General features: G+C 41.8%; 1 protein-coding gene across 2 annotated transcripts; it reads right to left on the bottom strand.

The window, feature by feature from the left end:
* Positions 1–1,114: 1,114 nt before the first annotated feature.
* On the bottom strand, positions 1,115–25,666 carry kita (KIT proto-oncogene, receptor tyrosine kinase a). Of its 2 annotated transcripts, none has more exons than XM_053431000.1 (21): positions 25,264–25,666; positions 22,583–22,846; positions 19,961–20,245; positions 19,731–19,870; positions 18,851–19,022; positions 16,908–17,094; positions 16,129–16,244; positions 15,739–15,853; positions 13,313–13,497; positions 12,042–12,148; positions 11,825–11,951; positions 11,153–11,257; positions 10,737–10,847; positions 10,485–10,623; positions 10,213–10,307; positions 9,974–10,104; positions 8,219–8,341; positions 5,425–5,536; positions 5,245–5,344; positions 4,844–4,949; positions 1,115–3,628 (listed from the first exon to the last, which is right to left on the bottom strand). In XM_053431000.1, exons 1-21 carry the CDS (start codon positions 25,316–25,318, stop codon positions 3,446–3,448), a joined length of 2,958 nt encoding a protein of 985 aa, XP_053286975.1. In that variant the 5' UTR covers positions 25,319–25,666; the 3' UTR covers positions 1,115–3,445. The 2 variants fall into 2 exon arrangements, with proteins under 2 accessions (XP_053286975.1, XP_053286974.1); XM_053430999.1 differs by having other exon boundaries at positions 18,851–19,043; positions 25,264–25,665.
* Positions 25,667–27,224: the final 1,558 nt, after the last annotated feature.

Genomic DNA, 27,224 nt, shown 5'->3' with positions numbered 1-27,224 from the left:
CAGCAAGTTGAGCAATCCGAGCCACCACGCTCTGACATGGGACCTGCTGCACAAAACACGTCCATTACTTTATATTCCCTAATTCTCTATGAGGTGATGTCAGGAGATGAATGATGGCTCTAATGATAGTCTGTAGAAACTACATGTACAAGTTTAATAGGTGTGGTATGCTTGCTGAGACAAGAAAATGTTCATCCTCTTGACAATATGAATTCCACAACAGTGGAATGCCCTAAAGGAAAATTGGCCTCTGTATGATAATGTTGTGCTTTTTGGAGGAAACACAAGTCAGCCTGTGTTGAAAGGCTGACAGGTCTTACATCGTATTCACCTACAACTGCTGCATGAACTTGAAAGCCAAACGCAATTTTTCATAGGGAATTTAATTATGATCTTTACTACATCAGTCCTGCTTGCCAAACCTGAAGGCTCAGTTTATATTTGCATATACAGTATATACGATTTGACATTAAATGTTATTAAAGCAACATTTTAAAGCATTGTATAATTACTGTTAGACTAAAGAGATTAATCTCAGCCGTTCCTCTATTTTTTGTTTAAAAGTTGACAAACAAACATTTGCATTCAGCCACCCTCCTTCAGTGGTGGGATATCCTGCTTGTCTCTTATCAGCTAGATCCCGAAACAATGGAATCTGTACACGCAGATATTGTGCAGTGGGCCTGACGGTTTCATGTGCTGCTCTCCTCGTGTCTTTCCCCTTATGACCAGATGTCCCTTTCTGGGCTGCTGCCAGGATTTTGGAGGATTTAGAGTAGAGTAGGGAGAATGGAAACCAAAAAAAACAACCAAAACAAAACAAATCAGACAGCATGATGTCATCCATTTCTGTTCTTTACAGTAGCGTGTGGCACACCTAAGATCCAGTAAACCTCCATTTCACAGTGAAGTAGAGATGATGAATCACTTGTGACAACCACCTCAGGGGACAAACTACCACAACCCTTTGCGCACGGAGAGATTGGCCGGCACTGCGCTCGGAAAAATGTGATTGTCATATGCTTTCAAATGAGCAAAGCTGCACAGAACAACGCTGTGTTGAGAGGGGTATGTCCAGGAGCAAGCAAGTAAAAACAAGTCACGGGAACATAGCTGGCAATTCAATATACACAGTTTTATTTACATTGACACATGTAATAGCAACACATCAAATTTATGCTGTAACACTAAAGCCTTTAATAAATATGTAGCAAAATGCAGAAAAACCTTTGGGTGTGAGAAGAGCAACAAGATGTAAAATAATCTTTGAGTCCGAGGCAGCTCCTTCCAAGTTAGTATTTTCATTTTAGCTGATATTGCCCTTAATATTGCTGATCAGATAGGACCATGGGGCAGTTTCCAAGTGGACTGTTTGAAATGATGAAATAGCCAAAATAAAAACATTAGCCAAAGTGAACCTCGTCTTTTTTAAGTTTCTGTGGTGACAGAGAAACAAGCAGCTTTTCCAGTTGAATCCACAGTTGTAAATCTCTTCACACTCATTCAAAAATATCACAATTCATTTCTGCATCAGTGTACCACATCTTCATTGAGATAAACATCTTCAAAAGCATCAACGTTACTTTACATACAGTAAAGTACATACGCACATTTATATTTACAAAAAGAGAGAGCGCTAAGACTGTGGGGTTTTGATAGCCTAAATGACTTGATGAATGATTTGTAGTGGCACCTCTTTACAGTAAATATTTTAATTCAACAATCACACAGACGTGCACACAGACTAATATACAAATAGACGTACATCCTCACATACATACACAAACACACAAGTTCATACACGCAAACAGGACACTTTCCTGATACTCTTCACAACAATATCCACCAGTGGGAGGAGGGGAATCATTATGGTCTGGACTGAAACAGACTACTGGCTGAGAGGTACTGAAAGTCCCACTCCTGATGGAGGAAGCAGCTGGACACAAAGAAGAGAAGGACTGCTGGGAAGCCAGCTACTGGCTGGAGAACAATGAGATGACCAACACCGATCCCATACCCAGTGTCGACCGCTCAACAGAGAGCCTTGAAGAGCGTCCGCTTTCTTCTGACTTGTCACCTCAGGGAGTTCTGCAGTCCGCTTCACGGCCTTTCACATGAGCTTCATGCGGACTTTCACCACAACGTAGACCATACAACTTTCTGTCAGCCAAAACAGAGAGTTCCCATTTCCTGATCCTTCGTGAAGTGGAAGAAGGTGAAAAGCAAAGAATCCACATCTCAGGAATGGCACCTGTGTCGTGCTTGTAAACATAGATCGTACACTGGATGTGGCAGGAGAGCAACCATATACACCTTAACAGTTATTTACACCTTTACAAGAGAACTCTACAGCAGTCTGGCTGTCAAAAAGTGAAACTACAGGTATACGCCTGGTTTACCTGCTAATGTAGCAAAACCGAGACAAATGCTTAGAGTCACAGGTTTCACACAGTGTCTCCTTTGTCCAGCTCTTTCCATTTCGTCATCTTATAGCAATAACTATGATCATTACTGTCAGTTATTTACACATATACAGTCAACAAGCACATAAATGGAAAACCAGCGTACCGTGTTCATACCTAATCTGTGTGAAGACAACTGTGGGTAGAGTAATAATGGGCTGATCCATGTTTTAATCAGATCTGGTAAATGCAGTTTCTTGCTCTCTAATCTATAGTAACAACCAAGATAAAAAGAGCACACATGAATCTCCTAAAAGACTTGAAGCACTTATGGACTCTAAGCATGGTCCAACCATGTTGTCTAATAGCTTATATACCAATGTCTCTATATCGCAAATTAAATTGGCCCCAGAAAAGTAACTCCTTCTTATAAACACAGATCTGAACAGGTGGAAGTAATACTGACAAAGGAGTACAACGAAACAAAACGAGAAACAAACAAAGTTTTACATAGTGTATGGAATGATGTGAAGCTGAAATGCCTTTCTTCCAACAATTGCATCAGCCAACCAAAAATGAAAGCGCTACACACGTTTCCAAGACAGAAAACAACAAAGAACAGCAAAATGTAAAAAGAAAAAAGATAAACTCAAATAGATAGAAAGTGTTATACGGAGTGTGTTAAAACAACCTTTATGAAATGTGTAGGAAAAAATGTAAAACGGAAAATAACAAAAATGGATAACAGTGTAAAATTGAACTTGATTTATAGTAACGACTTGAGTCCGTCCCGGGTACCTCGACAATTCTTTGTCAGTAGGGGAGAATTAGTTCAACTGTACTAGGCAATGATAGTGAGAAGAACTATAAAAGCCATTTGTCCTTGGTTGTTCTTTCTTTTCATACACAGTGATTTCCATCAGTCTGCACACGTGACATGTGCGGCTGGGATCGGGTCAGTGGAATGGTGTAGTGGGGGGGTTGGTATGTGGCGGAACGCTTCAGGCACTTTATGAGGCAGCCAGACAGGTCGGGTGGGTTGCTCACACCCGTTGGGCTGTGAGGGTCGTCCCCTCCAGGAAGACCTCGTGCTGGACCAGTAAGGGCTGAGTCGCAGCGCTATGAGTGCCTGCTGAGTTGAGGCTGTGAGACGCTGCGCTCTGTGAACTGGGCTCCTCCCTCTCTCTGGGCGTCACAGGAAGCCTGAAGCTGAAGTTCAGATAAATCTTGAGATAGGAAAGAAGAAAGAGGGCAGACGGAGAGAACAATGCCCGTCAGTGTTGATACGTTTTACTATTTCAGCTCTGATATTTCAAACACCACAGAAATTCCTGATTTTATAACACACATTAAAAAATTGCATTATTCTCAACATTTTAACTTTTTCCAGGACATTTTGTTTTGATCATTAACGAGATAATTATCTTCTCTCTTTTTTCTCTCATGACCCTTAAATTACAGAGCTGGATGAAAAGTCTACAGCCTTGCTAGCAGCTGTGTGAGGCTGCATTCAGGCACAGCAGGGCTTTGAGTTAAACGCTTCCACAAGCAAGAGAAAGTGGTCACAAAGTTTAACACGTGTAACGTTCTCTGTGTTCACGAGTTTAGTTTAGCTGGGTAGCATGCTGAAATTCGCTAGTTGTAAGGTCATATTAAAAAAATGTCAACATTGACACACAAGTAGTTACAGTTACTAAGTAGTTAGCAACTGCTTGACAACACATGTCCTGGGTTTGAGTGTAAACAAGTAGTAGGACCTAATGTTGATGTGATAATCAGACAATGCTCTGCACAGGAAATTGAAACGAATACTCTATTAGCGACAAAAAAATGATGTCAACATAATTAATAAGTCTTGTTTGTTCAGTCCAGTTGGTAAATTAACATATTTGTCTTTTAAAGTCCCAAAGAACTGTCAGAGTTGTTGTTTTGTTGGACAGTCATGGAAATGATGAGCACCCTATAGTTCAGTGCATCAGACAAGCCAAGACTTCAAACACATCTGCTCCAGCTGTGAGAGGCTCCAGACCTTTAGCTTTATTATGTATTCGCAGTCAGACTGTCGACTGTTTCTCCATGGGAGGGAAAAAAAGGAAAAATATGTTTTTGAGAAATGGGCAAAAACACCTTCCCTTCAATTATCACATAACAATTTTTTTAAAGTGAAAGAAGCTTGATATCCATTCATCAAGGATTTGCATTAAGCAAACGAGACATTTCCAATGGTGCCTAATATGTACTTTCTTATTTGTGGCAGCTGACAAAGTAAAGCAGGTATCACATGAACCGTGTCACATCTGGTTTTTATCATTTTAGGACCTTCAACCTCATACCTTCGCAGGCCAATTGCTGATTGGCCTGCGAAGTGTTCTCGTGTCAGTGATGTTAAAGAAATGCTTTTTTGAACCTTTTTATGGTGAAAGTAAACAATATCCACTTACATGCTTAGCGGCATCCGAGAGCTGCTGTTCAATCCTTTCCACAACCTTCCTGAAGGGGGGTCTGTTGAGGGGGTCAGCATCCCAGCAGGACCGCATAATCTCATACCTGCACAGCAGCATGCAGACACACAAACACTTTCATTTTTCTACCGGTTTTACACCCCTGTGCTTGTTGATTTCTGTGCTCAGTTCCATTGTAGAGTTTCAGAATGTTCCCAGTTTTAGGTATACTGGTGACAAGCCAAATGCAACAGGATGAGAAAAGGCTGCTTTTCATATCCCAGACTTTCAATTATTGCATCTCTCTCTATCCAACCACCATGTTTTCCATGATCACTTTACTTGCAGTTTGGGTCAAAGCCGTTTACATACACTCATATTAATTTTCAAAAACAACTCACATGTCACGGGGTGCAAACTCTGGAGCATCCATTCTGTATCCTTCTTTAATCAGTTTGTAGAACTTGGCATCCACAGGCATACCAGGATAAGGGCTGTTTCCTACGTTCAACAGAGATTCAGTTACATTAAGCACTTTGGAAAACACACAGACAGCCGCTGACAAACAATGATATAGATACCTAGAGAGAAGATTTCCCAAAGCAAGATGCCGTAGGACCACACGTCACTTTCAAACGTGTACACGCACTCAAAGATGCTTTCTGGAGACATCCATTTCACCGGCAGACGTGCCTGAAAGAGAGACAGAGCGCCTAATGAAATACATATTTTCTGTGACTGGAGTCAAACAGGATTACTGACTGCTAAATGTACAGACTGTACCAATTGTAAGGTATGAACACGGCCTTCCCCTGAGAATCTAGACACACACCGGGCTACGACACATTTCCCAGGTTTGCATCACAGTCACTTCATCAGCTATGACACACACACTCACAGGTTCACAGGTTTTCAATGTAGTATTTCAGTAAGAAACATCTGGCTGCCACAAGACACAATAACTGTCTCCTCCAGTAATTTCTGAGGCTTATGATTTAAATGCAATATTCAGCAATCAAGCAGATTCAAGTTAGGTCACAGGCAAAAATGCAAACAAAAATGAAAAGAAAATACATTAAAATGGAACTACTGCCTCAATTTGGTTCTAACTTTCTGATTAACATTAAATGAAACAAGCATTACATGCCCACTAGGTGATCTTTGGTTTTACAATGGTGTAGCTGCATGCATGAAGACGTTCATAGCTTTGGCCTCGCTTGCACCATATTTTTAAAAGCCATTTAAAAAGTTTGTTTACAAGTCTTTATTTAAGTATCAAACGAGTGATTTACTCAACAGAGAAATACTTAACTTGGTAATGTGCAGATCATTTGTGAGGAAATGGGAAGCAAGCAATCTGTGACCATATACGCGTATGTTTCTAGCAACGCAAACAAACTGGAAGTCACCGAACCATCACAAAATATAACACTGCTAACAATACAAATTGTGGAAACAGTATAATAAACTTTCGTGCCAATCCTTAATTGTAGGCATATCTTTGTAACCTCCAGAAACAGATTATGTTTTGGTCTGCATTTGTTGATTTGTTAGGATTATGCTAAAACGACAGATTTCCAAGAATTTTCATGCAGGGACAGAGGCGCTCAAAGGAACAACCCATACATCTTTGGTGAAGATCCAGATCAGGGGGCAAATCCAGGTTTTTCTTTTCACTTTCTTTCACATTGTGAGATAGGATTTTTGAAGTATGGTTATGGTTCTGATTTGTGCAATAGGGTGTTTGCAGTTTGGTGTGTATCCAAATGAAAAATTGAATAATTTGGTGAATTCAAATTTGGTTTCATAAGGGGACTTTTGGGCCTTGGCAGAGGTATTATCTCTACTGAGCCTCATTCTAGGATAATCGGTTATTTATTTATCTTTGGTAGTGGAAGATTGCCGATCTATAACAAATCTATTGTTATTTTTTCTGATGCAATGGTAAAATGGAATAGTTCTTGTTAACATACAACCCATAAGTCAAATGTCATGTGACTTGTTTCTACTGTATTCCATAGACCAAACAGGATGCAGTTATTGCATCCTGTCCGATTGTTTTGTTTGTTTTCTATGGGTAGTCAGTGTCCACTGCTAATGAGCTCTCTGCCCTTTGTATATTAGGCACTTGGAGTCCTCAAGTTGAACAGAACTTAGGGCAGAAAAATGCATAAAACAACAATCATGGAGGAGACACTAGTCGTGTCTGTGCAGAGTAGCTGGATTCCCAGAGCTACATGACTTAACCACGTTAAATTAATAGAAAAGGGCTGGACTTGAGATTTCACTTATATTGCCATCATTAATTTAAACTGCACTAATAGTTTAATGCCAATGTTAGCTCATCCTAAACGTCAACATTTAATTGGAGCGATTCACAGCAGATTTTCTCCAATTCGCCTAAGCATCGAAGTGATCATTATCCAGGCAGAGCTCCTGGACCAGCTGGTGCCCCCCCCCCCCCCCCCCCCCCCCCCCTGTGAGTCTCCCTCTTTCTGAGGGTCTCATGTGCACAAACATCTTTATTTCCCTGAGTCCAGCATTTAATTTGGGAACAGCCTCTCACCCTCAATCACAGGCAGAGCAAATGCCCTCTGCCTGTATTTAAAAAGCCAGTACAATTGTTTGAGATTACTGCAAAACAAAATCACAGACAGGATAAGGATAGGTGATTTGGTAGTTGCCTAGCAACAGTTTAAAAAAAGTGCACCACAAAAGTGTGAGCTTCAATACAAAAGGCCGAGAAGTGTGGTTCCTTTTTTCTCATTCGCCAAACAGTCTGATCAGGGTCTTACGCTCAGCAACGATATGCTAACATTAGCTTTGTCAGTTAACAGTGAACCATCTGCACAAACAACTTATCTCTACATAAGAGTTTGTGTGGTCAAGTGTTTCCTGAGCCAAGGGGTTCATGTTATTATCAGCGTTTGTTTGTTAGTTTGTTTGCAGGAACAAAAAAAAACTACTCAACCAATTTCCATGAGAATTTGTGGAGGGGTGAAGGCATGATCAGAGGAAGAATCCACAAAATGTTTCAATGCAGATCCAGATCACCAAGTGCCCGTCAGATTTAGTTGAAGTGATATGTAAATTAAAAGATTATAACTTGAACTCAAGTGCTAGCAGAGGTAACATGAGCTCAATATTTCCAAGTTAGTCAATGATTACTGGTCTTGATCTTGAACCTGTGTTGTAAAACATCCAGACCAGATAAAGACCAGGTGTTAGCGTGACAAGGCAGGAAGCCACAGATCGGGGGGTGACTTTAATACAAGAATGGCATGTTTGAAGAGAGGATTTTATGACGGCCAGCGCTGCATATATCCTGCATCTAATCTTACATTTCCCAGTGTCACACAGTTTCTATTAACTTACGTTTCCTTTGACTACATAGTTGGCGTCTGTAGTGATGTCCCTAGCCAGGCCAAAATCACAGATCTTTGCCACCCTTCCTTGAGTCAGGAGGATATTTCTGGCTGCCAGGTCTCTGTGGATACACTGCAAAACAAAGGCACCTTAACCTTTAATAACTGATGACGCATGTAATATACATGAGCAATCAATAATTTAACATTAGTCGGGAATAGGGACTTTTCGAATGAGATTTGATACTGAATTTCCACACTTGAATCCGTAACAGACAACCCCTGACACAGATATATGAGCTCACTCGCCCCAGTATCTGAGTCTCTCATAAATGATTCATCAGCATGCTCTAACATGCGTTTCAGGCCTGTTTACTAGCTGACGAAACTCAATACGTTTCTGTATTGACAGAAAAGTCAAATATGATTTGAAAATAATTCACATTAGCGTTTTATGTAGAAATTAGGGATGCACAGATTTATCGGCCGAACATCGGTAGCGGCTGATATTTGCCTCGTTTACTGATATCGGCTTATCGGTAATAAACTTGACTTTCACCGATATCATTGGCCGATGTTCATATTTGTGGTAAAACCGCTGGGCACGTGCCGCGGCTGGGGGAGCAGTCCCTCCGTCGCCCTCCTCTCCGCGTCGCCGGAGGCTCAGTGTGCGGCACAGGGAGGTCCTCATCCGGTGGCACCTCACGGCGTCACTGGTGGGGGGGCTTTCTTTCTCTTGGACCGCGGGGCGGTGTCCATCGCCGGCGCGGAAGGCGGGCCGTTGGAGGGGACCGGGTACGCGGTCGGCGGCGGCCACTCTGGACGCGTGTCGGGCCCTTCTCGCGGATCACCTCAGCTACGGCGACCGCTGGGGGAACCCTCTGTTCGCGCGGGGGGGGTAGCCTGCGGTGCGCCTCGGCTGGCGCCTAGCAGCTGACTGAGAACTGGTGCGGACCAGGGGAATCCGACTGTTTAATTAAAACAAGCATCGCGAAGGGCCACGGTGGGTGTTGACGCGATGTGATTTCTGCCCGACACTAAAAACAGGTAAAACTGAGGAGGGCTTGTTAAGTTATCTTGACTCACGCAGTGTAACTTGGTGTAAAAAGTATGAGCGTAGCGTCTGTTTAAGTACTTTATTCTCATGTGCACCGGCTCTATTCATCCGTCTCATGCACAGGTAACAAGGGAATTGACAACATACGTCATACACACAGAAGCCGTAATACATCTAATAAACGGGCAATACTGCTACCGTAAATCAATGAGAAGAGCGTTCTCTATAATGATACTTTAACAGGGCTGTTTTAGACAGGGTAAAAAGGTACTGTTTTAAATTACCCTTGTGGTATTTTGACCAAAATATGTTACAGACATTTCATTAAGACCCCAAGGAACCATTTCAACTTGCGGTAAAATGGGCATAATATGTCTCTGTTAAATAAAGGTTAGTTAAATCAAAGATTGTTTCATAAATCTGATTCAATCTGTGCTCATTAAAAGATAAGAGTGATGAAGGGCTGAAATTTTTTAAAATAGTGCTTTCTAAATAATGATTTAATTATTTTTCTGGCACAAAAGGGTGAATGAATAACAACAAAAAGAAAATAAACAAATATCGGTATCGGTATCGGCTATCGGCCAGATTGTTATTTTAAATATCGGTATCGGTATCGGCCAAGAATTTCCATATCGGTGCATCCCTAGTAGAAATCAAGTATGATATGTATACTTCTAAAATCTGCACAATCAAGATGATGCTCACATTTTTGGCGGCCAAGAACTCCATGCCTTTGGCCACTTGATAAGAGAAGCTGAGAAGGTCTTCGGTATCCAGAGACAAACCATCCTCGTCAAACATCTCACTCTCTGCGTCTGCTTCAACGTAGGAGCCACCTGAGAGGACAAACATCATCAAGGTGACTACTTCTGAAATTATATGAGCCTCGCTTCTGTATATTGCAACTAACACTGACAAATTTGGTGAATGGCCGGCTTGCTTGCCTTTGCGTGGCGAGCGTCTCTTCTCAGGGGACGAACTGAAGGGATGGCTGCCAGCAACAGAAGGCTTCATGGTCATGTAGCTGTTCAAGCTGTCTCTGTGAAGAGGAAAGGAGCAGTCTGGTCTCAGTTGAGCACAGCCACACATAGGCACGCTGCCGTCCAAATACACTCCTCCTCCTACGCACGTTCTGGATAGTAAACACCATTGTCTCTTTTCTCGTTCATACAGTACATTCAATAAACCACTCTTAACACATGAAAAAGAACCTGACCCTGCAGCGTCGCTCGGCGGTGCGATGTTGCGATAGTGGCAGTCTTCCTCGCTGTTGCAGATGAAGGATTCTCTCTTTCGTCGTAGAAAGTTGAGAAGGTCTCCAAAGCAGCAGTACTCTGTTATCACAAGTGTAGGGCCTGCGGACAAAGGAAGTTGCATCATGAGGCCGGTCTTTCCCCCCAAAAAGTCAAAGTCTGCAACCCGTCTCTGGAGTTTGAACAAATAACGCAGTACAACATGGCTGTCGCACCTCCAACAGTGCAGGCTCCCAGCAGGTTGACAATATTCATGTGGTTTCCCAAGTAACTGAGGACTTTCAGCTCCGACATCAGGGCCTCTTTCTCTGTGGCATGAGCGCTTGCTGTGGAGAACAGAAGGAAACACAATCATCACTCAGGTATATTGAACTTTCATGTCATGAGCTGTTACATGTAACTAGTCGCCGGAAGCAAATTGAAATAAAAGGTGCAGTTGGAAAAGCCGCTGAATACAAATTAATAAAAATATCCACAAAATGCTGATGCCGCCTGTTTCTGAACACCTGCAGGAAAATGATATTTTACAGCTTCTTGAAAGATCACAGCTACAGAATAAATCTGTCACATGGTCGAAATAGCTCCGCTGTGTTTGTCACACTTCATTTTCATGCGTGTTGACGGCACTTACTTTTGAGCATTTTCACAGCGACTGTCATGACCGAATCTGCTTTGGAGAGTCCGTATGCGGTGGCTTCCACCACTTTCCCAAATGCACCAGATCCCAGCGTTTTCCCTGAAGACGAGAAGACAAACACAAAACTGTTATTCCCCATCCTGCTTCACTCCCACAAAATGGCCCCGTGCCAGCGTTCCTAGGACAACACCAGTTTTAGCCCCTGGGCTGTTTACATAGGCACCAGGACACGCAGGATCCTGTTTGAGGAGGTTTGTTAAAAACAACTCCCAGAGTGTGTCAACAGTATCATGTTTGCAGTGAGGGAGTGGGTTTACATCATTAATGAGCCATCGAGCTGGTTTATTGGTAATTGACCACAGACACGGCCAAAGCCTCAACGCTGTGCCCATATAGTCAGAAAACGGTGTCTGTCAATCAGCAAGGAGTTGCCAGACGCTGGCAGTGATAATGTCCTACCAGCTGCTCTGTCAGGCTTTATTACCGAGACTGTTACTGAGACAAACCCTCATTTATCTTCACATCACTCTACCGCAGCTTAGATTTACACCTTCGACATGACAACCAGGATGTCTATTGTGTCAGACACGATGGATTGATGGAGTCAAAGAGGCCTCGATAGGCTCGCTGACAATTTCGATAGAGTAAGATGAAGAAGACACCCACCAAAACGCAGGTTGTTCCGAGGAAACTCCCACTGATGATCGTATGGTAGCTGGGTGGGGTCAATGTACACATAGTTGTTTCCATGGATGCCCTCGATAACTTTCCACTGGATCTGGTATTTGGGTTTCTGGCCAATAGAAGATAATTGAACATGAATAATTGTTACAAGTGAACTCAGGGCCTGCCAACGGGCTCAACCTTGCATGTACTCGTCTACCTGCATGTACTTGTAGAACAGCAGGATGAGGACCAGACAGAGGATGCCTGCCGCTGATACAGAGCCAATAAGCAGCGGGGTGAAGAGATCATGGGGAACAGTTCTCTCTGAAAGTACATAGAAATGATCATGTTATATTCAAGAGCAGAGACAATCAACCAGCAACTATGTCATTGGCTTGCAATGTTTACGATGTGAATTACATTGCAAGGAGCTTAGAAGTAAGCCAGGGGGGGCTGAGTCACAGTGAAGCGCACTCTGCTAACATCACACAAAACTAATCAAATGATATATGAACACATAATGTGGGGTTCTCTGCATTTTCTTTGTTTTCTGCATTTCTTTAGTTTATCTACCTTACATGCCCTTCCATTATAGAGTATTTAACTGTATTGCTGTTGCTTTCACAGCTGTGCTGTGAGTAATTATATATAATCACCATGTGTTCCTACGTTGCTGTTTGTGATGCCTTATTGTTTTGCTCCTCTGTACAGTGGGTGTAATAAGCTCTTTAGAGATAAGCAGCTTTCTCTTCACTTCAAATCTGAGAATGCAGAGTCTGCAGGAACTAATCCCCTGTAAACCTGTCAGTGGTATCTAAAGCCCTGTGTATTCTCTGCTGCAGCTCCCTGACACCTCCAAGCCTCCTACAGCCTCGGAACACCCAGCCACGCCAGGACTCCTACTGCGCTCCACACTCTGAGCGCCTCCGCCTGGTCTGCTGCTACTCTGTGAGGCACAAAAAACCTGGGCACAGGCTCCCAACGGCTTGTCCTGCCTGGCTGCAGACACTCTCCTCCCCCATAATGCTCGCCCACGTATGCAGCGCAACCACAGTTTGCCCCCAGTGTCCTGCATTCGAACGTTGCTGTTACTGCTATCACATCAGTTCTGCGACATTGTGCAGCAGATGGGGAAAGCCGTTATGACAGAGCAGATTTGGAGTCATAAAGTAAACAATGGACTAATTCCTTTGTGTAAGTGACAACCTCTTATCACGGCAAATCATGTCTGAGGTATCTCTGTTTACCAACAGATTAAGGTGGCCCAACCTCTAGTAGTACAACCACATTGGTTGAACACATGGGTAAATCTTCTAAGTCATGCTTTTAGTAAATATTTTGAGTTGACGAGTAAATCTCACCGGGTCTACTGAGGGGCAGAGCTGAGATAACTCTGTTTTTTGTCAACAGAGTGAGGAGTCACATGCAGGTGATAGAATTTTATAAAATACTGCATCTTACTCTCTGTGAGTGTGATTTCTTACTCACCACTGATAGAGAAGAGTGTGTAGGCCTGCTCCCCGTCCACCGTGGCCACACATTCCAGAGTATTGAATCGTCCCCTGCTGACATTGACCCGGCTCTCCACCTCTGTCTTTCCAAATATTGGGCTGGACAGTGTGACGGTGAGGACATTTTGCTCCTCATGGGTGGCATTGCCCTGCTGGGAGCATCTGAAATCAGATCATATTATAATTATTGACAAAGAGCTAATGGGATCACCAAGCTTTTAATCAACTGCCTCTTTGCAGGACACTCAGGAATGTCTCGCTTGAAAGTTCCTGTAAGACACACATTCCTCTCCTAAGTCATAAAAACCCTGCATGCAACAAGTAAAACCGCAGAAGCGCCTCCTCATGTTTTTGTTTTTTTTCTGCAGGAGTTATTATATATTATATATAAAATGTTTCATGGCACCACACCATGAAGAGTAGTTGTTATCAGCTAACACAGGTCACATTGCTCCCTGTTTATCTACTTGCGATGGCATGCCTTTATGTAATGCTATTAAGTGGATTTGATTATGATTACAAAATGACTAGATAAAGTTTGGATTATCACTTATGATTCATTGCCTGTGCCGCTTGGGATTGGTGTTGCTACAGCAACCAGATGCTCTGCCTCCACATACTTTATGTTTGACATGAGATGAACTGTGTCCAGGTAAATTTGGGCAGATATGTCAAGCCCCGACCAATCACAAATCAATTCCTTCCAACCCCCTGTCACATGACTTTTCAACCAATCAGTATATTACTATAGTTTCCACAGCCTAAATGGTCCCTTCTAAAAACCAACACCTTATTCTAATAATTATATGATGGATAGTTTTAGTGAGGTGCCAAGAGCTGGGTCTGAACGTAGAGCAGTTAAAAAGTGGCTCGCTCTGGCCACATGTGCATTTTCCTTTGTTATTGATGTTGTTTCAGCCCTAAGGCCATCTTCAGGTTTGATTAGAGACAGGTAGTGTTAAATAGGCCACTCCCTATTAATATATCTGTTAGAGATCAGGTTATACAATGTGTGTAAGAATATAATAATAATGAATATAATAATAATAATATAAAAATCAGTAAGCTAATGATTTTGACAGGATCATAAATTAGATCATAAATATCTCTTATCATTTTCATTTCTGATAACATAATGTTGTCATTTGAATAATGAATACATTGTATTGCTGAACATAGGAAGATATGAATAGCAAGTCAGATTTTAACATTCAATTGGATCATCTTTTTTTCTCTTTTTTCCACATATATTGGTGGGGTTTCATTCCACTGAAGAGGAGGCAACAAGGATGTTTATACTTTACAGGAGTCACCTCATGAACTGAATATAGATTATGACTTAAAGTGTCTTTTCCCTAATTTACCTCTATTTATTGGATTTTATGACTAAATTGACAATGATATTCATTTAAACCTGCGATTAAACTTCAATTAGAAAGCTATTTACAATTTAGTTTTACTTGTGCGAAGGAGGCTAGGTTGTGTTCTGCTTTTGTTTTTGTGCCTGTTAATTAGCTAGGATTACACAAAAACTTCTTCACAGATTATCAAGAAACTTGGTAGAAGGATGTGGGTCCGAACCCATTAAGTTTTGGTGCATGTCAACATAGGACATTTTCCGACACCTTTCTTTATTGATATATTATTAGTATTAAAAAGAAAATGGGCTTGTTAAGGGAATGATATTTATGAGTGTGTGCAGCTTGGTGCTGTTCCCAATACAAATATTAGATCAAGTGAATTTAACTGTGGTTTTATAATGGCTCTGTTGGGCCTTGGTGGAGGTATGTGCTCTACAGAGTGACCTCCGAAGCTGATATTTTGAACACATGAAAAATCTGGCATTAACTTTAATAAAATAACCAATATTATTGAAGCGTATTGGAGAAAAAAACAATCAGATCTGTTTTTCTTTAACAAGATTATCATGTCAAATAAAGAGCTGATTCTTTTTCTCACGAGAACCTTTCTCCAAATTCTTACATGATATAAGAAAAGAAAAACAAAAGCTGATCTATGTGGTCTCATAAGGGGACTGTTGGGCCTTGGTGGAGGTATGTGCTCTACTGAGTGACCTTCTAATTCATATTTTGAACTTAATTTACAATTACATGTTTCCATGAAACGTAATAACACTATTGATTCGATTGGCTCTAAAACGTCCCCTGTGTCTTTCTAATCGTGAAGAAGTCCATGGGGTAGAACGTCACCCATTTTGACAAAAGTAAAAAAAAACACGGAGATAGAGTGTGAATCACTGTCACCCCCTCCTCTGAAGGTTAAGTAAATAACTTCATAACTGTCACCAATAGACTGTGAGATATGATATCTAAAATGCAGAAGTGTCTCAGTAGAGGTAAAAGTAATTACATGGGCAGAAAGTCAGGAGTTCAATGACCTCACCTGATGTACGGCTGCTCACAGTAGTACCAGGTGATCTGGGGGGCAGGAAACCCCTCCGCCACACAGCGCACCTGTCCATCCACTGGGCCATCATGGGATACAATCTCGGGTTTACCTAACAAACAAAAGTTAACGTCACCGAAATAGAAATGACGAGCAGGAGAGATTTATTTAAAAATGTATCCCACTTGAACCCATATTGAACCTTTGCCATGTATGGATGCTGCAGGGTGATGCAGAGAGGAACACCTCATTCCCAACAATGAAAGGGTAATCAGAGCCTATTCCCATAGGTCAGCTACTGAAGATTAATGCAATGTGGTGTAATGAAATTCACTGTTTGGCTTCAGGGAACAAAAGACCTTTCACAAAATCTATGACACAACTTACTGATTACAAAGATGGTGAACGTCTGATTTACTGCTGCGTCACTGTTGGCGGCTCGAAATGTGTAAACTCCCCCTTCTGACATTTTCAGTCGCACCAGCCTCAGCTCACTGCCATACCTGAGCGAACAGCGGAGACGTTACACTTTCAAGCATGGCTGTGTTTATTGATTTGCACAAACACATTCTATTAATTTCATTGCACATAAAGAGAAAACAGACGATTTCAGGCTTTTCATGTCATAGCTGCCAGAGAAAGAACATTGACATCTGTTCAAACAAAGCATTTGTAGGAAAAAACTATCAAATGAATAGCTATTATAAAATTATATTTTTTACTGTTAAATATATATTAATTTTTTTGATTTAATTTAATTGATTTTCGCATATTTAAATAAGGCTTCAGGTATAACGTTTTTCCCCAATTTGCTTAAGGTTAATTAAAAGTCATGTTTCTCTTTGTGATGCGTGAGCTAAAATGCATTTTGCTGTACATGCAGCTTTTGAATGAATAAATAAAATTATCATATCTGCAACACAGACATTTCATGGTTTCTTTTCACGCGCAGACTAGTTTCAGCCTTGTTTCAAATGGAGCTGAGAAAAAAGCAGCTGTAACATCAATGTCACATCGCTCCAAACCAAAGGTGTTAAATTCCACTGGATGAGGTTAATGAACATTTTCACATATGTGGTAAACCTGGGGTCAAGTATAGGCACTGAAAGCAAGTGTGTGTTTGTGTCTGTGTGTGTGAGTGCCTGTGTGTGTACGTGTTGTCTCACCTATATTCATGGCTGAGTGTCGTGATGACATGGTCGGTGGTGTTCTTCAGCCCGTGGCCCATGAAGCTCCATGAGAAGGTGTGTGGTTTGGGATACGCCTCCATGTCAACGTTTAGGGACAAACTCTCACCTGAGCGGACGCGGATGGTTCTGTTGCTCGTGGGCGTTAAGTTTATGAATCCTCTGTCTGAAGAAGAGAGGAATCCGATGTTGTTATACAAATTGCCAATTAAAATTAAACGCACATTTATTGGTTTACAGACTTCAACTCACAGAGTAACCGGACATGCACATGAAGAGCTCACAGACAACGAGACAGATGAAGAAAAAACAAATTCACTCCACACACATGTATGTACATTTAAAGGTCCAGTGTGTACTTCTAAATTGTAACAATAGTTGTGGTTTTTTGCCCTTTCTAGGGTAAGTACTTTATATTGAGGTGAGGGGTATAAAGCTGCATCATGCAACTTCTACACTAGATCTCACTTAATTCTAAACACTGAACCTTGAAAGCAAAACTTTTTGAAAAAAAAAGGAAATTCTGGCGAAGTCAAACATAAAAAGATCGACACTGCTCCCATATCTGGCTCTGTAAAGACTCATTCTGTGCTACCAGTAGTCTGATAGCTTAGCCTAAAGACTGTGAACGAGGTGAAACAGCTAGCCTTGCTCTGACCAGTTATAACACGTAGAAAGCTTGAGGCTTAAACAAATATTTATTTTGTTTTACATGGTTAAGGGTCATAAACCAGTAGCCAATTAAACAAAATAGCCAACTGTGGAGGTTGTATAGATATAACAAATAATAAGTACAACCGGGGTGGTCTTAGTCTTACACTAAGGGCCGCCCCTTAGACAAAACTTGGAGAAAGGCACCTCCTCCCTCACCCTTAGAACCTGTTCAGGCCTGGTATTAAAATCCATCTTGAGAGATATGATCACTATTGGACAACTATAAGTCTGTTCACACCTCACGGTAATTGAGAAGTGTGAAAAAACTTGGTTCTATTATAAAACTAAAGCGGGTCAGAGGACATCGGATGGGTGGGTGGTCCTTTAATAAGGCCCAGGTGTTCACAAGATTATTCTATCAAAATTGTGACACTTAACAAGAGGTGGTATTTTCTCATGAAAACCTTCAAACAAAGTCACACCCACTTAGGCTATTCTATGAAATCTCACTTGATATCAATGCAAATGTATTTTGCTTAGGGCGGCCCAACTCCCACTTTGTAAATACTGCTTAGTGAATATATTTTACACAAGGCAGCTCACTCCGACTCCAGTCTTTATGTATGCAGGCTATAAGCAACGGGACTTGCTTGAGGTTCTTGAAGACTTTCAACGTCTGATCTCAGAGGCCTCTTCAGTTCTAACAGACCAGTGGAGAGTCCCAAACATTTAACCTCTTGTGGGGTCATTAACACAGAGAGAGACATTTAGGTCACATGTGAGTCTTTGACCCACCCGGGCATCATGTGAGTCCTTAAGATCACATGAGTCAGGGAGTGAGTGGCTGTTATTCTGCCTTGGAGGGATCTCGATGGACCATCACTAAGAAATACCATGAACTGGATGACTGAGAATCTTCAAACATTTCCCAGTCTTTATGCTAAGCTAAGATAAAAAAGTCACTTAGCATTTGCTGTCCAGATATGTGAGTGGTATCAATCTTCTCATCTAAATCTAAAAAGGAGAGCAAAGACGTATATCTCTTAAAATGTCACACTAATCTCTTGACATTCAGCTTTTTGTAGAAATTGGGGAAATTTAATCTGTGGAAATATCAAGATATTTAATTCAATGATATGCATTCATTGCCAACCATGAATGATTGACAAACCACATTGGACGGTTGAATTCGATCACATTTCATAACATCTTCAAACCTATTTACAGTCTGCAGCTGTAACTAAAGGCAAAGAGCTTCATCTACTCACCATAAACATCAAGCCACACTGACTGCGTGCTGACCCCCATGCCATTCTCAGCCTCACAGCGGTACCTCCCGGCATCTTGTTGTCTGACCACCGCGATGTGCAATGTGGAGCTACGCACATGAGTGAAGTGCTCCGTCAGGATATGAGACGCACCGTCAACCTTTGCTGGTTGCTGTGGATACCAGACGGCACCCTGTCAACGCCCACAGATCTCTAGAGATTAACCCCGTCTGCATGTCTATCCTTGCCAAGCACACAAATACTGACACAGACACATATCATCCTGTATACGAGCACACGCACAGGCACAATCACACACACAGGCACAAATACACACACACACACACACACACACACACACACACACACACACAAACACACACAGTAGCTCACACATTCCTATGCAAACGGTAGTCTACAATTTGCACAAACATCAAGATCCTGAAGCTAAAACAGCATCGATGTCGACCTGCTGCTCTCGTACATTGGAACTTGAAACCAAGTACACAGGAGAAACAACTCCAAAATATGTAAATATCGTAACACTTTAATGATTCAAAAATGTCCTAAAAAGAAATGTAGGTGACTTATATCACTCGTGACCGCTTAAGTGGCACGTTTGTATAATAATAATATAATAATAATTGTGAGTGCAGTTGGCAGGGAGTTAATGTTTGATGTCACCTAACAGCCTCCCAGAGCAGCTGATAATGAATGATTCTTCACTCAGATATCTCTATAAAGTAACGCTGGAGTGGATGAAGACAACAGAGCATTTCACACACAAATCAGTGTTTTCATACACCTAAATACTACACCAACGAAAATCTAGTTAAATCTTCCATTGACAACACAGCACACAGTAAATAAAGGGTCTCACCGAACCAGGTGGGGTCACCCACCGCATCTTGATCTCTCCATTGACGTTGGTGGTGTTGCAGGTGAGTGAAAGACTCTCGCCCTGTCTGAGAATCAGTCTTTTTGGGGCCTGCATCTCAATCACAGGACGAGCGACGGGGACTGAAAAGGAATAAACAAAAAGACTGGCTTGGCAAGTGTGTCAGTTTGAGAAAAACGCAACAATACATTAATTCATTTTCACAACTTTACCTGGTCTCACTGTCAGGTAGTAGTCATGTGATCTGATGTACCTTTCCCTGAGTTTTCCTGTGCATACATAGCAACCTTCGTAGGCCTTTTGCGCATTGGGGATGATGATGCCTTGTTCCAGGCTCGCAGAGTACTGGAGCCCAGAGGCCGGTGCTCCGCTGGAGCATGTTTCCAGGCGCAGGTTGTCCAAACTTGGATCTGTTGCCAGGCAGGGGATGGTTGCATTTTCTCCCACACGAGTGAGAATGTTGAACACCATTGATTTTCTGAAGGGATTTTCATGATCTGCCAAAACAAATGCAATCGCACATCAGAGGTGAAGCCAGAAGTGTAAGCAGGATGGCAGTTGTTAAAGGTTAAGTTTGTGACACATATTATATAACAATTCTGCTCTGAACATAGACTATTTTCTACCCATATGTGTTAAGGGAAGTGTTATTTTAACTTGCTGCCAAGTGATTACATTGGAGTGTGTCTGGAGGCCTCGCCTGCTCCGCACTAACGGATGGAGCAATGGATAATGATGAATGCTGGATGTATATGTAATAAGGTATCCATTCTGCTGTCGATACATAGAAAACCTCTGACCATAAAAAAAGTCTAAATGTCCCAAAAGGTTTTAAGTGTAATGGAATCAAAGTTGGAGGATTTATCCCGATGTATACGAAGCATGTGACTCTTTCCGCTTCAGGGGATGAAAATCTAGGGCAGATGAAGACATGTGATTTTTGTGAACCATTGAGAAGACTCAAAATTTCATAAAATTTGGAGTTGGATTAAATAATCATTTTTAAATGGAAACTGCTACTGATCATTGCTTCTTAAATTTAGAACTTTTGATACGATTTCTGGAAAAACTTCCACTTATCTGGAAGTTACAAGCTCTATATACTGTACGTCACGATTCACTCACTCAGTGGGTTCTTATTGCTCTTGATACACTATCAAACCTTAGCCAGTGTGTATGAACACAGTTGTAGCATTTGTGCACATTAAAAGCCTTCAACTAGAACTGACAAAGTCACAGGAAACCCAAAGTATTTGTCACCTTGTTTAACGCTGACCACAATCACCAATCAAAAAACTGAACACAACTCTATCCACTGTAATGCAATGGCTCGAACCGTTCTCTCTGATGTCCGATGGTAGTGATGATGATGGTGTTACTTGCAGCTGCTTTTTCAGGTTTCGGTAAGTGAGCAACTTTTTGTAAGAGTCAGTTTTGAACAGGACTGCTCACAGCCGTAGTTTGTCCCAAACAGAGATGCAAACGTCATTGCATGTCTCAGGACCTACATACAGTTTTTTAGAATGCAGAGGCAGGTTGCTACTGTAGCTTTAAGCTTGTTGGAATCTTTGGATGTCATGGTAGGCTTTTGTTCATGCAAATTACCAAAATGCAGTATTACCCCTTTCCAGATGCACTTGCCACAGCATGTACGGCTTTCAAAGGAGTACATAATTCCTCTCTCATATCAAACTCAGCAATCATCCTACAAACAATAACGGTGAGCTGGGGGAGTTCTTGTTATGTCTGTTGCTCTTGAGAGATACACTGGACATTTCTAGCAGTGCCTTGTGTTTTTTCAGTATCTTGTGCCATATCAGTAATGTACTCTGTGGCGCTTCTTCAAGAGAGACTCACAATTTGGAAAAATTTGCCTTTTTCCAGTTCAAGCATCTCTGCAGCAGCAACAAGGCTCCTTTATGAATTCTGCTTCTGAGTGTGGCTTCAGCTATTCAGCTATTAACTCGCTTACCACAATATCTGTCTCTGTCAGTATGTGTTCTTGAGAAAGATGCTTTATGAGCGTTCATTTTAACAGATCAAATTTGTCCTTGCAACTCGATCAGTTTAGTTGCATGTTTCCAGGTGTCAGTACGCTTAAGATCGGCCGGGACCATTATTTGGTCTACTCTATTGTAATTATCATCAGATATAACTTGCTTTTATGAGCCCATTGTTTGTAACTGAGGTCCTGTTTTGAATTAATGAATTACCCGACAGTCTAGATAAATTGTCTTGCTGGCCATAGAGACTCTGAACATTCACCGTTCCTGGTATAACGTAATTTCAGTTTGTTTGGATACAATGGATAATGTCTCTACAAAAGCAATTACCCGTTTGAATTGTGAATTAACTACAAATACAACTAAACTAAACTTCTACCTCCTGCACAAGTTATTTAGTGGACTAAGCTTTTTCTCTTTATTATCTATAGCTATTATCCGGAGCCTCTAATCGGAAAAGCAGATATATCTCAAGTAGATGTGTGAATTGTGGAATGAATGATCATCATAAAAGCCTGCAGTGATGGCTGTGGGCCAAGGAAATGTAGAATCACACAGAGGAAATAGAGTAGAACTGTGTTGCACTCAATAAATAGCTACACTATCTACTGTACCTGTCCAGGGCAAAGTTACAAACACCTTCTTCTGCAAACACACCCACACACAGTGCTCCCTATCACCGCAGAGACAAATGCCAAAAAGATTTCCTCTGCTCTACGCGGCAGTCTGTTTCAACCTGCTCTTGATTTCAGTCCTCTTACTTGTGTCTCCTCGTACAGTACCACACACACAAAATACACCCCAGTGTAATATTCAGTAACATGCAGCTACCTCGAACATAGATGTAGATGGACGATTGCTCCCCGGTGCTATTCTCCAGGCAGATGTAGCGGCCCATGAGATTGGGCAGAGCCCTGGTGATGTGCAGCGTGGACATCCCATTGATCCTCTTCTCGCCCCGCTGCCTCACATTCGGCCGGCCCTCCCGCTGCCATCGGATCTCCTTCTCACCATGGCAAATCAGCTCGAAGGGTTGGTTGAGATCGATGACAAGGTGATCCTTGTTAATGGGGGTAATGATTGGCTTGGTGTTGCCTATAATGGGATATAGAGAAAGTTCAACTGGAGAGCAAACATGTGATGGTTATGATAAGCCAAGTATTGTCACTTACATAATCTGGTGGAAAAGATCATACATTTATACTTATATTATCATGAAACATTAATCAGGGGCTGAGTAGTTTCAAACACCGAAGTGAGAATAAAAGTCTCGGCGGATTGATGTATTTCAAAAGTCATTTAATTATACTTTCTTTTGTATTATTTAAAAAATGCTTAAAAATGAGTAATGCTGGATTTAAGAGAAAGTTTTTTCTAAGATTCACTCACAACTGCAAAGTCAGGAGGTGTCAATACCGGGGGGCTCACCCATTCACAGTGCATTACAGTTTACAGGTATAATCCCCGATCCACATGGAAACAGCAGGACTCCTGCCGCCGATCTTCAAAACACTGGATTTGAAGATTTATGGCTTGCAACCACTTTAAACACAGCCAAGTCCACGAGTGAAACACCAGTAGGGGTTGCACGGTCAGAGATCATTTTCATTCTGTTTAATTTAAAGGATTTTAGAGATGGTTGAACCCTCAACCTCCTGACATCTGAGCAGATGTCTGAACCATAACGATATTATGTCCTTGTAAACATGTCATCTTGTGCCTTACAATAGTCATGGTATAACCTGGAACAAACGTGTGGAGCATGTGCCGGACCAGATATGGACTATGGATGCAGAAGGTCCAGAAAAAGCCCATAGATCTAATCTGCTGCCCCAACTAAAAACAGGTGTAGGAACGTACGTGAGTAATGATTTTTGAAACTTCACCATGGTGGGCTTGCACTCAACTCCCACTCTCTCTATTGAAGCCAGTTTTGGTTAAACATGACAGGACTGTGGCTGCAGATTTGGGAGGGAAGGGGGGGGAGACATAGATGCTCCCTCTATCCCACTTATGATACAAAAAATACACTTCATCTGTGGACCCAATTGTTTCCAAGCACAGAGCCTTGACTTCACTCAGGAATTTAAATAGAAGGGAGAAGGATGCAGGGAAAGCCTTATCTTCAACACCCAAATATAAGAATCTTCACGTTTAGGATAAGAAATGTCATGCCTTTCTATAGAATCATCGAAGAGCAAGCAACAGTGTATCATGACACAGAGAAGGGTCTGTTTGGAGGCTGTTGATGTAAATGGATTCTGTGTTTGCAGACCCTTAAATGCGTAAATATGTGACTAACATCTGTGGAATTTAACGTTAATGTTTATCAACATGGTCATGGAGAAAAGACGTCTCTAAGTGAGGTATTGATCATTGTGATGGTGATGTTTTAGTATATTTATTTACTCATCACCAGAGCACAAGAAAACATGGTAAAATTAATTGGGTCTGTAGCGTGCGTAAAGGCTTATGGCAAACTTCATAGTGCGTCTTATTGCATCACATGGCAAGTATAGGCTAAGCTTGGATCTGTGGCAGCCATTCAAATTCCCTGCACGATATCAAGGCATCCCACGACCACATCATATTATCAGGCTGTCGGCATACTGACAGAAAATAGAGCCGACCTGAGTGGCGCAAGGCTCCGCGCACGAGCCAAAGGGCGCCAAGTGAAACGGCAACATTTTGCGGTTCGCCGCTTGTCTCTTCAGGGATTGACTTGTCTCCTGACAAGATGAAAACAGAAACAGCCTGAACTCTCAAAATAAGGAATAAAAACTATGATTACGATGAAGGACGTGCGTAAAAAGACAATAAAGAAACAACAAGGTGTTCAAAGACCTTGACCTTTGCAGACAGACTCGGAAGATGAAGCCAAACCATTTGTATTTGAGATGCGTGGGTGGGGGGCACATGTGACAATATTTATACTAAGATGAATTACATAGAATCGCTACACTGTCCTGTGTGCGACAGCTGCTCGTTTGCATGCATGCTTCCCAGGAATGAGGAGCTGCAGATAGATTTCCATAATGACGGTTACGACTGGTTCAAAAGAAGAGGAAAACCGCAGGAGTCACCTCCAAGCACAATATGACAGTCTTTGCGTATATTATTCAGCATCCCACTTCCATTCCCTCTGTTTGATTACTTTTTTCTGTTAATGGCGCACTGTTCTCTTAGTATAACATGCATTATTAAAGTAGCGCACTTGGTTTCCACATCATCAGCCAAAGTGTCCCCTTTCCTCATTAGGTTTTCAGTGACTTCTTTTATCAGCAGCCATGCACCACTTCCCAGAACAAAGAAAAAGTGTGGAGAATTGCTTGAAGGCGATGCGGAGCAAGTGGAGCGGTCCCCGTCAGTGTATCATGTGGATTATCTTTGTCTGGAGGGAGTTCAAACCCGGTCGTGGTAAAATAAAATGAAGCCTCTCCTTGTTTTTAAAGTGAGCAGCAACAAGTAATTGTGCGCAAAGTGGCGCATCAAGTGCAAACGCTGAGTCTTACCTGGACGGAAAGTTAAGTGTAAAAAGACAGCCAGCAGTATCCAGTGGTATTCCATAGTTATTATTCCATGGGTCTAGCTGTGAAGGGTGAGCCAGTGCCTCTCGATGTTAAGGTAGTGCTCGCCGAGCGCGTACGTCGGAGTTGTGGCAAGTTGGACCGCGGCTGTGGAACAGGCGCAATTACAAAGTCTCTAAAGGCACAGATGCTCAGTGAACGCAGCTCGCAACAGCAGCAGCGATATCCGTCGCCTGTATGCAAACATGCTGTTCTTCTCCCGGAGCACGCCAGAGGGGACGATGTGGGTCGACCAGGTATCTGACTGTGCGCGACTGTGGTGTCAACAACATGTTTATAGGAGCCAGTGGTGTGGTGGAGCCTATTACTCACACGCTACACACAGAGAGGGAGGTGTTTGGGACCTGCCGTGTGCTTCTCCCGAAAAACATTCGAAGCACAGACTGATCAAGACACAGATATGACCAGTCCAGTTTTTCCACTACTTTATTATTATCACAATAACACGGTTTAAAGCAAACAACAAAGATAAACCTGGCGCAGATAACTTTTGAATTGTAGGCATCAAACGAGCCCTGATAAATGTTTACATGTATGCCACAATAAATTATATTTTTATCTAAAATTACGCATGACGCAAACACAATTACGCATAACCCAAACACTATATCCCCTAATTCAACCAAAACTGAAACACAAAGTTTCATCAGGTATTTTTAAATACTATTGTATAATACATTTAGTCGCCCATCTGATTTAACAAAGTAACAGGAGAAGACCACACAACGACCTGTTTCACCCTCCTGAGCGTGCACATGACAGTGTACACATGACAGTTTTGCACATGGGCGTGCGCTCACACATTCCCAGAGGTGGTCTAGTGTTTTTTTTTTTTTTTTACACCTGCTATCGCACACGCACGGTGCAGTGACTGCTTTCTGACGGTGTTCAATGTTGCCACTCTGATGTCATTTCTTTTTTTATTGGCGACATCTGTTCTTTATAATTCACTTTGCCATTCACAGCAGCGAGGGAGAGCACAGACACCGCCAGGGCAAACCTGGAGAAATACTATCTGCTTTTTACTGTCCTGTTTCTATTCAGACTGTTATAGCCCACAGTATTTATGTAGTTTAATTATTGTATCAGACATTACGCTTAATCTTTCAGCAATGATAAAACAAAAATACCTCAAAATCCCAAGAGCCACTAAACACATTTTAAAGGCCACTGAAGAAATGGAGATTTGCACCTCTGTAAAGATGGGTGACTTATGAGAGAGAAAAAAATGGCAAAAACTTGAAGCCAAGAGATCCTACATTTCCCATAATGCGCCTCAAAAGTAGGCTATCAAATGTGTGCCAATATCTATGATCTGTGGGTGAGGAAATACAGATTTTAGTTGAGGTCTTCTGGTTTCTGTTTTTAGCTTGACCAATCACATTCGAGCATGCTTTGATTGCCTGCAGGTAAACAGTCCATGTGGAGAGAGACAGAAGCTGAAGACAGTTGATCAACATGCATCAACAGCTTTTGAATAATCTGCATTCATATGTAGATAGGTGAATATATAGATTATCTGAGATATCATGTGGATCTGAAACACCAACAAAATGTATCTGTTTTTGTGTGTTTTGTGGAGAAACATTCGGCTCCTGTGATAAAGGGAACTAGTCAGACTGCAGTGTCCAGGATGTCCAATGTTTACACCAGAAGCCCTAAAATACTGGCCGTTGACCCCGAAGGCTAGTTTGTCATCGGACTGCATGTATGCAAACCCTGCTAACTGTGGATGCCCCACGTTTATCACTTGTTCCCTCACATTTTCTATCAGATATTCGAGGAGTTGTCCCTGATGGTGCCATAGCCCCTGATTTTTTCAGACTTAAAAAAGAAAAAATCCAGAGGAAAAATAATATTTCACAAGCTAAGTTGACATGTCCATG

The sequence above is a fragment of the Pleuronectes platessa genome, chromosome 9 (assembly GCF_947347685.1).
Source record: "Pleuronectes platessa chromosome 9, fPlePla1.1, whole genome shotgun sequence".
Taxonomy (NCBI): domain Eukaryota; kingdom Metazoa; phylum Chordata; class Actinopteri; order Pleuronectiformes; family Pleuronectidae; genus Pleuronectes; species Pleuronectes platessa.
Note: the sequence above shows the minus strand (reverse complement) of the source record. Positions and strands in the feature narration are given on the sequence as shown.

Excerpts from the sequence above, each read along its gene's own strand:
- kita (XM_053430999.1), bottom strand. The coding sequence starts at position 25,318 with ATGGAATACCACTGGATACTGCTGGCTGTCTTTTTACACTTAACTTTC. Across the intron at positions 19,871-19,960 it reads CTACCTGACAGTGAGACCAG|TCCCCGTCGCTCGTCCTGTG; the intron begins GTAAAGTTGTGA and ends ATTCCTTTTCAG. Across the intron at positions 11,258-11,824 it reads TCGGAACAACCTGCGTTTTG|GGAAAACGCTGGGATCTGGT; the intron begins GTGGGTGTCTTC and ends TCTCGTCTTCAG.